Source organism: Lonchura striata, chromosome 22 (genome assembly GCF_046129695.1).
Source record: "Lonchura striata isolate bLonStr1 chromosome 22, bLonStr1.mat, whole genome shotgun sequence".
In the NCBI taxonomy this organism is placed as follows: domain Eukaryota; kingdom Metazoa; phylum Chordata; class Aves; order Passeriformes; family Estrildidae; genus Lonchura; species Lonchura striata.
This window is the reverse complement of record NC_134624.1, coordinates 5,603,276-5,613,728: the sequence shown is the minus strand read 5'-3', so window position 1 is coordinate 5,613,728 and position 10,453 is coordinate 5,603,276. Positions and strand designations below refer to the sequence as shown.

The 10,453-nt window shown below is 57.6% G+C and overlaps 1 protein-coding gene across 1 annotated transcript; it reads right to left on the bottom strand.

The window, feature by feature from the left end:
• Positions 1-214: 214 nt before the first annotated feature.
• Positions 215-2,220, bottom strand: NRARP (NOTCH regulated ankyrin repeat protein). Its single transcript, XM_021533729.3, has one exon. It carries the CDS (start codon positions 2,190-2,192, stop codon positions 1,839-1,841), a length of 354 nt encoding a protein of 117 aa, XP_021389404.1. The 5' UTR covers positions 2,193-2,220; the 3' UTR covers positions 215-1,838.
• Positions 2,221-10,453: the final 8,233 nt, after the last annotated feature.

The following is a 10,453-nucleotide window of genomic DNA, read 5'->3' as shown; positions in this document are numbered from 1 at the left end:
CTTGCAAATTACAGCAATAACAGTAGACACTTTTGACAGGGCTTTTTTTTTTTTCCTTCTTTAAATCTGGAGCTTTTAAAATCATCTCAAATTGTTGAAGTGGAGAAAGAACAAACACAAATGAAAAACCCAACAAAATGCAAACAACTGCAGGTGAAGTTATCAGAGACAAAGCAGAATATTCAGTGCAATGGGAAATAATCAGGGCAGACTCTAGGGGTTTGTGGTTTTTTTTTGTTTTAAGACTAGGAAAAGAAAAAATGAACAACAAAAAAAGCATATATCCCAAACCATATTTTTGAAACACTCACCATCAGCTTCAAACAAAATCAGGCTCACAATCTTCACCCACAAATATATACAGACATGATAAATAGGTAAGACACAACCCCAATAAACCAGCAGGTAACTATTTTCTTTTCTCTTTTTTTAATCAGAATGGTTTGGATGCAGAGAGCAAGAGAAGAAAATTGGGGAGATGGCAGTGATACGGATGGCTTTAGTGCAGACGAGGAGAAGAGGGCTGAAAGACCAGCAGGAGAAAGGAGACTTCTGAACTTTTCTGCATTTTCCAAATGGATGTTCTTGTGCCATAGCAATAAAAAAAGCAGCATTTGCGATTATACGTGCAGTCACTTCAAAATGCACCTTCGGGTGGCTCGCTCTGCTTCCTCCCTTTCCTTTATAAAGATATATACGGTGGGAATATATATCTCCTATAAAAGGCGAGTGAGTGTACGTACGTCAAGTGAATCGTTCTGCATTGAGAAGTGTTATCCAAGTTTCACCAAAAGAAAAAATAAAAGTTCCCAAACTCTTTTCAGTAGTTTTCCAGCATCTCTGTAGGCAGCAGAGAGCGCTCGCGCCCCTTTTCTGTGCAAAAGCAAATCCTCTGCCTCTAGAGTTTATTTCACTTTTTTTTTAAAGAAAAAACAGTCCAGGATTTGCTAATCCCCCTTTACACACAAAACCACAAGGACTCAATGTCTTTTCCTGGGATCTCACGTGTGCTGAACAGATTCATGGAGCGGGTGAGGAAGCAGACTTTCTTCGGACACCCAAGGAAGAATCAAAGCAGAAAACCCAATGCAAAATCAACCAAACCCAGGAGCAATCGGGGTGAGAAAACCACGTCTGTCATATTCCAACGGAGTTGCCTCGACAAAAAAAAAAAGTCAGCGGCGGGAAAACCTTGGAGAGGAAGAAGACTTTCCTGTTCTTCCTCGCCAGGAAGGCCGCGGCCGGCCGGGAGCCCCAGCCCAGGGACGGGGCATCGCGCCCCGGGCCGGGGCTGGCACCGGAGAGGGGACCCCAGCAGCAGTGGGCGTCTGCGGGGTGGCCTTTGGGGGGAGTTGAAATGAATTAGCCACTGAGCCAGAACACTTTAAATGGGAGGGTCGGGAGCGAGGGGGGCGGGGAGGGGGATTAAATATTAGCGGAGAGGGAACGGGGCGGGGGGTGTTAAAGCATCTGCCCAGATGTCAAACTGAAACCGTGAATACTGTGAGTGCAGCCGAGGTAGATGGAAGAAAAAAAACCACGTTACAGTAGGAAACAACCCTTGGAAGATTTAAAAAAAAAAAAAAAAAGCCAACCAAAAACCAAAAAACTTAAAAATGTGGCGTGTTCTGCGTGGGGCCCCAATCTTCGCCAAACCCGCCCCGGGCGGGGGCGGGAGCAGCTCTGGCGGCCGGGGAAGCGGGGAGGGTCCCCGGCATCGCCGGGGGAGCGCGGAGTTGGGGGGACCCGGCATCACCGGGCGAGCGGTCCCGGCATCACCGGGCGAGCGGTCCCGGCATCACCGGGCGAGCGCAGCGCAGGGCGGGGCAGCCCCGGCATCACCGTGCGCCGGCGGAATATTTGGCCTTGGTGATCAGGTAGAGGACGATGTCCTGGTGGCCCCCGAAGGCGGCGATGTGCAGGGCGCTCCAGCCGTCGCGGTTGGCCAGGCGGATGTCGGCGCCGAACTTGACCAGGAGCTTGACGAGCTCGAGGTTACCGTCGATGACGGACTGGTGCAGCGCCGTCTGCCCCTCGGGCCCAAAGGAGTTGACGTTGAACTCGCAGTTCGTCATGTTCTGCAGCAGCGACTGCAGCTCCTTGGTGTTGCCGCGGCGCACCGCCTCCTGGAACACCCGCTGGCTGGGGGGCGGCGGCGGCGCCGCGCACGGCGACACCTCGCTCTGGCTCATGCCGCCGCCTGGGCCCCGCCGCCCCGCATGGACGGCGACGGCGGCGCCCGCCCGGGCATGCGGCTGCGGGCGGGCGGTGCTGCGACCGCTGCCGGGGCCGGGCTGGCTCGGGCCGGGCCGGGCCGGGCTGGGCTGTGGTGGTGGTGCCGCCGCTGCCGCGCCCCGGCCCCGCCGCTCCGCGCTCGCCGCTCCGCTGCCCGCGCCCCGAGCTCTGCGGCGCCCCGGCCCGCGCGCGCCTTTTACCCGCCCTTTTATTTGCATAACAATGGCACGGCCGTGACGCTCCTTGGGGCGGGGCCCTATGCCGCGCGCCTATTGGCCCGAGCGGCGCGGGAGGCGTGGCCGAACGGGGAGGACACGCCCCTCCGCGGGGAGAGCGGGGCGGGCGCGCGCTGCGAGGGAGGGAGGGGGCGGTGGGGGGCGCTCCCGCCTCGGCCCCGCTCGGCTCGGCTCGGCTCGGCTCGGCTCGGCCTGGCTCGGCTCGGCTCGGCTCGGCCCCGCTCGGCTCGGCTCGGCTCGGCTCGGCTCGGCTCGGCTCGGCCTGGCTCGGCTCGGCTCCGCTCGGCCTGGCTCGGCTCTGCTCGGCTCGGCTCCGCTTGGCTTGGCTCGGCTCGGCTCGGCTCGGATCGGATCCCCCAGCTGGGACCCGCAAGAATGATGGTCACCGAGGGGCTGCGGCTCTCCCCGATTTGGGGTGACGCCGTGTTGCTGCGGGTTTGTGTCCCCGTGAGCCAACAAGGACAGGTCACAGAGCAGAACGGGGCGTTCAGCTCGCGGGGTCCAGCGCCTCTGCAGGCTCCCACGGGGGGCTGCACCGGGTTTCAGGCACCCACGGGTGATTGATTTAAGGAAGAAAAGTGGCTTAATTGGCCTTTATCCGCTGCCCAGCCGATGACCATGCTCCTGGTGCAGGAGTGCTGGGAGCTGTGGATACCATAGGGAGGCGAAAAAACGGGGGGAAAAATCCCGAAAGCAGTGCATCAACCAAAAACGCTGCTGGGGCGACCCTCCGGGGGGAGTCTTTTGGCCCCCACCACCCCCAACCCTCCTCCTGTTCCCGTTTGATCCCCAGGAGCAAACGGCGAGTCCGGGTGGGAAGCGGCGCTCCCGTGCCAGCTCTCACCGCCTCCCGGGCATTTGGTCAGCAGGAGAGGGTGGGAGGTGCGGGGGGAGAGAGGAAGGAGCGTGTCATAAACCGAGGTGACAGCAGCCGTGCCGGGGCAGCTGGGTGGCAAGCTGCTGGCACTGCTGGCGTGTCCTTTTGGGGAGGGAAAGGGAGAAATCGGCCAACTGCTAAATTCAGCCCCAGCTGATGAAATGTGCCATCAGGGAGTGTCTGTCGCACAGCTGGGGGACAGCGGCCTTGAGCTCCGAGTGTGACTTGCCCCACTGCCTGTTCCCGTGGCTTTTCCCAGCAGCTGGAGTAGTCTGGAAACACTCCTGCCTCATCTGGGTCCTTTTCATCCCACTGAGATTTAGGTTGTAAGGAGCTGTTGAAGCAGCTCCTCATTCTCCTCCCATAAGGTGTCTGCTTTTCTAAGTCAATCTCTGCAGCTAGTTGTTCTCATCCCCATTCCCATCTTCACATCCATCCCCATCTCCCCATCTCCATCTTGTCCTTGTCTCCACCCTCATCCTATGCCTATGCACACCCCTATCCCCATCTCCATCCCCATCCACACCATCTCCTCACCTGTGCCCATCCGATACCCACCTTATCCCAATCTTTATCCCAATTCCATCTGTCTGGTTTATGTCTGACTGTTTGGCTTCCCCAGGCCAGAGGTCTCCCGGTCACACATCTCTAATGTGTGTGTGTTGCAGTCCATCGTTCTCATGTAATAGGAGGGATTGGAATGTTACTGCTCCTGGGGGCTGCAGACCCCCTTTGCTCTCCTGTGCCTGTGCAGCTTCTGCCACGATGTCCCTGTGCCTCTGGGGCCTCTGCAGCACTGGCACAGAGCACCGAGATGGGCTCAGGGCTTGAAGCTCTGAGGTTCCGTGCAGGAGCCAGGTTCTCCCAAGGACAGGGAAGAGGAGCCACCCCTGCCTCTGTCCCGTCCCCCTGAGGGCCCCGTGCTGGGCAGCAGGCGGTGGCTCTGTCCCCATCACCCCAGCCATGGTGTCAGCGGGAATCACCAGCGGCAATCCCTGTCCTGTCTCCTGAGCGGGCTCACCGCGGTGAGCGGCGGGACCTGCTGTTGGCTCACGGTGACTCCCGGGAGCTCCGGTTGTGCCCGGGGGCCGGCACAGCCCGGCAGTGCATACAGCGTGCAGGGAGCACCGGAGCCACCGCAGCCTGTGACTGGCACTAATCTCAGCGAACCCATCATAACAAAGCTGGAAAAGGGAAGGGAGTAGGGTCCTGCGGCAGCTTTGCCGGACGTAGGTGCGACGGCCTGGGTGTCGGGGCTCCGCTCTTCCTGGCTCGCCCTCTCCTATTTACTCCTAAATATCCCGGGACAGCTGATTTTGTGTCTTTACTGGCCGTATCCTGCGAGGCGTAGAGCCCTGCGAGCGAGCCGTGGGAGAGCGGGAATTGCTCACACCTCCCCGGTTTGGGGCTTGGCCAGAGTTACATCCTTGCAAGCAAATCTGCGTTTGCCAGTGACACTGGTGAGAAAAAGAGCGCGGGCAGGGACCCAGCCATGCAAATATTCGGGACTGGCAGGTGGGGGCAGGACTCGGTCTGGGAACGGGGCCAGAGAGGGAGGGGAAAGAGCGAAAAAAAAAAAGCAGGGGGGAATAAAACGGGAAATAAAAAGACGGATTTGAAAAGCTGCATTTCAACTGCAGTTTGTACCCAGCTCTGTAACCGGAGGGGAGCCGGGAGCGCTGTGAGGCCGGGGCAGGCTCCCTGCGCGGCTCCGCTGCCCGCCGGCTGCGAAGGGGCGGCGGCGGCGCTGGGAGGCCCCTGCCCTCGCTTTATGGGGCCCTTCAAAACCAGCCGTCCCACCCAGTGATTTACCCGCTCTCTTCTGAGGCCAGGGGAAGACGTGTCGGGAGGCGGGGAAGGGCCCCGGAGCTGCGATGCCTTAAGCGAACGGTCACGCCGAGAGGCGCGGAGCGAATTTCCCCTCCTCAGGGGACGTGACGGCCAAATTTCCCCGTGCCCGTGAGAGCCTGCGGGAGGGAGAAGGGCCGGCTGCCACCGTCGCAGCCCTCTTCGAAAAAACCTCAGCGGGTCATGCCCGTCCTCCCGGCCAGGCGGACACGACGGCAGCGAGAGTCCAGCCACCCCCCGAGGCCTCCTCGCAGGGAGCCGGAGCGCCGGGGGGACGGATCCGGGGCAGGCGGCGAGGGGGCGTGCCCCCACTTAATTCATTAAAATGTGTCGGAGAGCGTGGGAAAGACGGGAGCTTTTCTTCCCAGCGCAGAGCCGCCGCGAAAGGCGTGCGAGGGAGAGCGCCCTGCCCGCTCGGCGCTCCGGAGCCGGCGGAAGCGCGGAGATTTCCTCCGCCGCTGGCCACGCCGGCCTTTGCCTCCCGGCTGCCGGGCAGAGCGGCTGCCGGAGCCCCGAGGGGGAAACGCGGGGCTCGGCCAGTGCCGCCTGCCCCACTGCGGAGATGTGGGGTGTGGGGCTGCGAGTAGCCCACCCGCGTCTGTGGCTGCTGCGTGGGAACAGTGTCCCTTGTGCGGATTCACCTCTGGGGACAAGAAAGGGAATCTCTGTGGGGATGAGGTGGGGAAGAGGTCGAGGGGCTTCTCAGGGGACAGCCGTCCTCCGTGTGGTCTGAGAGCTGCACAAGCCGGGGCGTGGCCGTGGGATTGGCCTCATGCTCTCCCCATGGACACATCACACACCAGGAGCCTTCGGTGGCACCCAGACTGTGCCTGGGTGGGCCGGGACCCTGCCAGCCCTGCAGGCAGAGCTCCTCAGGCCAGAGCTGGGGGTTTGTATGGGAAACCTCATGCTCCTGCAGTGAAGATGTGTGGGTGCCCTGTGTCCTCTGCAGGGAGCACAGCACCACAAGAAAAGCTCTTATGAGTAGTTTGGGAAGTTCTGTGGACAAGGGCATCCTCCTGGAACTCCCACACCACAGGGGCCACTGCAGGAATATGGTCTGGGGACTGCCACTCCCACAGATGTCACCATAATGCTGCTCCGCATGGTCCCTCCCAGCCTGTGACAAACAGGGTTTAAAACCTGAGTGAGACTCAAGCAGGGTCATAACACTACACGTAGTCATTGTCCTCTGGAGAGCACACAGGCAGGGGTGTCCCTAAGCTGGAGGATGTGGTGCTGTGCTGTACAGTTTGGGTTATCTTACTGCAGCTTGGCCTTTAACCACTCCAGTGCCCCATCTTGTCAGTCCTTATCCTTGTCAGGCCTATGGTCTTGGTGTCTGACAGCACAAAAATACTCCTGGAACAAAAGGCCACCAGGTGGGACACACTTGGAGCTGGAGGATTCCTGCCTGATGCCACAGGCAGCGATCTCTGGCTGCACCAGTGTCTCAGTGCTGCCAGGCCATGCCGAGGCATCCCCTTGACTGATGTCCCTGTGGCCATTGAGCACGCATTCTCCAAACTGCCATGGCTCCAGCCTGTGTTCTGCTAAACTGACACCACTACATTTCCCTGACCTGCTGTGCTGGCAGCTGCTTGTGGGGCTTCTGGTCCCAGAAAACTGTCACATGGAGGGACCATACCTTCACTTTGCAGGTGCTGATAGAGTTGGTTGGAGACACAGACCTTGGTTTTATGTGCCCTGGGCCAGCCTCCCCACCTTTGGGCCATAATTATTTTGTCCTAGATCATCTGAATGAGCTTCAGGATTGAACCCAGTGTCAGTGCAGAGTTTTGGTGCCAGGAAAGTGCCATCTCCTGAGACATGGTTCTTGGGGCTACTTACCACAGAATCACAGATTGGTTTGGGTTGGAAACGATCTTTAAAACTCATCTTGTTACATCCCCTGCCATGGGCAGAGACACCTTCCACTATCCCAGAGTGCTCCAAGCCCCATCCAGCCTGGCTTTGGACACTTCCAGTGATCCAGGGGCAGCCAGAGCTGCTCTGGGCAATCTGTTTGGTTGCACTGCATGGCTACTCCTTTGTGGTGGCTGCAGGATGGGGATATGTCACCCCACTGCTCCCACTGCACCGTTCCCCCAGAAGACTCATTACAGCCCACCAGAAGTGGCCTCTGTACCTGCTGAGTGCTCTGTGGGATAGCCCTGGGATCTAAGCAGGCTTGGGGGTGACACAGCCACAGCCCCCATGGGATGCATGCCTGGTGAGTGATAGAAGCTCATTTGCCTAAGGGTCATGCCCACAGCTTGATGGGAAAGGTCTGGTCCCAGGCTATTCCCCAGGGAGCAAACATCCCCTGATTGATGTGAATGTCCCTCCTGGACAGACACCGCTCTCCTCTCCCCTCACTGTGAGCAGTGACCCTGCCCTGTGGGAGCAGCATTCCCGTGGTCTGGGGCAGCACAAGGGCTGGAGCTTACAGACAACTCAGGCTGAATCTGTGTCCAAAAAGACACTGATTTGTTTGAAAATGGCAGCCAAGCAACTGGGAGCTCAATTGGAGCATCTGGCTGGAAGAGTGGCTCCAGGATGAGGATGGGCAGTGATACAGCCCCGGTCCTCCTCCTCTTGTGCCTTGCTGGCTGCCTTAGGGACCAACCAACCCTAGTTCAAGGCACAAAGTCATGCCAGGGAACACTGAGCTGATTTCTGTGAGCTGATCAAATATGTGGTGAGGTTTCCGCTCCAGATTACAGGAGGAAGGAAGTTTGCTTGGAAGGGGATGGGGATAAGGTGGGGGAGAAGGGAGGGAAGTGCATTCCTGCCTGATGAGGAACAATGTTGATATATTAATTTGTAAACTAAAGCTGGCCTGAGCGTCAAACACCTTGTCCCTGTCCAACTCTGAAGGATGTGCGGGAGTACACAAGGAGAGGAGAGGAACCGTCTGACATCCGATGCAGTGTGTAGTTTCCCAGGGCTGAGGGATGGATGCTGCTCAGCCAGATCTCATTCATGATAAAGAGCAATAAAACCCTTCCTCAGTGCTGTTTTATCCCAGGGTCCCCTCATGATCACATCCTGTCACGCAGAGGCAGGAGCTGAGCACAGGTGAAGCACCCAGGGGATCCGTGGACTCATGGATCCATGGAGTGAGCAGCCCACCCAGAGGGCTTGTCCCTGCCACAACACTGCTGGAGCTGCCCTTCCCACGCAGGACCAAACGGCTCCATAAAACCAAGGCAGGCTCATTACTGCCCTAATAAATGTTAAACATTAGTATGACACAGACAATGGGATTTTGTAATTATTTTTTTTAAGCTGCCAGATAAGGAAACAATAGTGTAGGCTGACTAGAAAGCTGTTTTAATTCCCTTTAACACGTATCCACCATCCAAAACTGGACAATTTATTACCTCCTGGATGCTCCTCAAGGCTAATCTGATGTGGAATTTGCTGTTGACAAATTTGCTGTGACATAGCACCTCTATGATTGGAGGTGACCTTGCTGCACACTTCCCACCATGGCACCACCTCCTGTGGGCAGCAGAAAGGAAGAGGTGCTGTGCTGGGTCCCAGCCACTGCCCCTGTCCCCAGGAGCTGGATAGAATCCTCTAGGAGCTGTTTTGTGCTATGTCCACAGGTACACACCACTTGCTGGATTCTGCCCTGGGTTGGTGTCCTAGAACAAGTCCCAACCATGGGACCCTGCCCTAGCACAGCCCTGACTGTAAGCTCACCCCTAAACTGGGAGAGCTCTCAAGCAGATAAAATCCTGGAGTTGACCAGGAGGTCAACTGTCCCCAGGGATCAGAGGGAAAGGCACCTTCTAGACAGCTGTCCCCAGGTGAGGGACATGGCTATGTGTCCCCATCTCGTGTGCGCTCCCCACAGCAGAAGTGGCAGACGAATGTGAAACCACAGCTCTGGAAAACCCAACAAGCAAAGGCCAAAAGTGCCTATGAGTGGTCAGACGTGCATGTGGCTCAGCAGCTTCCCCTAAACAGGACCTGGAAAGGTTAATCCCATTTTGAAGAGGTTTATTTCATGGCATGACGAAGCAGCGCACACTGTGAGGGCCAGCAGTTGGAGGCTCTGCACCATTCCTGCTTTGCCTCATCCCCAGTTTCTGCCCTCCCAGAATAAATCCTGAAGAAGCTGGATGCTGACACAAGGATGAATCTGTGTGGAGCTGTGAGATTTGGGTTGCTCAGTGCCTGGTACTGGCAGTGTGGGGATGGTTGGCTTTTAGGGTCACTTGTACCTATGAATGCTCAGGCATTAATATTATGGATCTTATGGAAAAGAAGAATATTTAAAGTGGAAAAATGGTTTGTTTCTTTTATTAAAGCATTGAGCCAGAGGGTGAGATGTCCCTAGGAGGAAGGACCCTCTGGCACCATGTGGCCAGGACCTTTGGAAGAGGGAAAATGAGTCCTGCACTGCAGCACGAGCTGCCTGGGCAGGTGCTTCACTAGCTCATAAATGTCACATCTCAGCCAAGAGCTCCTCAGGCCCTCTCAACAATAACAGCAGGGTCTTGCAGTTAAAACAGATTGGAGAAATTTTGCAGATGCTCTTCTGTTCAGGATGGAATGGTGTGAGCTTGGCCATGGATTGGGAGGCACTGGACAGCAGCCCCCTGGAGCTGCAGGACCTGGCTGGGATCTCCATGGTGAGATGCTGGCCGGTCCCACCAGTGATGCCAGTTCCTGGTATTAGTGGGCCCACACACCTTATTGCCTCTCCTGTGCACCCTGCACAGAGCCTGGGTACCGGGCTGTGCTGAGGCACCTCCCCAGCAGAGGAGGAGGCTGGCAGCTTTGGCAGCTGGCAGCTCTGGGAGTCCTTCCAGGACCAGCCTGACCCTGCTGGGGTATCCCAGGCTGCAGCACAGAGGGTCCAGGTGCTAGTGGGCATTGTGGTGCACCCAGAGATTCCCCTGAGCCCAGCAATGCTCAGCCTCCCCAGAGCTCCATGCCTGGGCCAACCAGCTGTCCCCAAGGAGTGCTGGCAGCACAGGGTCAGGGTGAGCAGGATGCTGGGGATGTGTTGAGGCTTGGCACATGTCCCACAGGCTGGGAGTGCTTAGGATGCTCTCTGCCCTGTGCTGCTATTGGGGATGTAGCTCCTGCTCCCCATGAGTGAGTGGGCAGAGGAGCACTGGGGTGTGTGGGTGTGGTGGGGTCAGCACTGCTGGGGTGGTGGTTTTGTTCAGCAGAGCCCTCCCACCATCTTGCCATGTGTAGTTTGGAGAGGGGCAGAAATAAAGCAAAGGGTCCACTC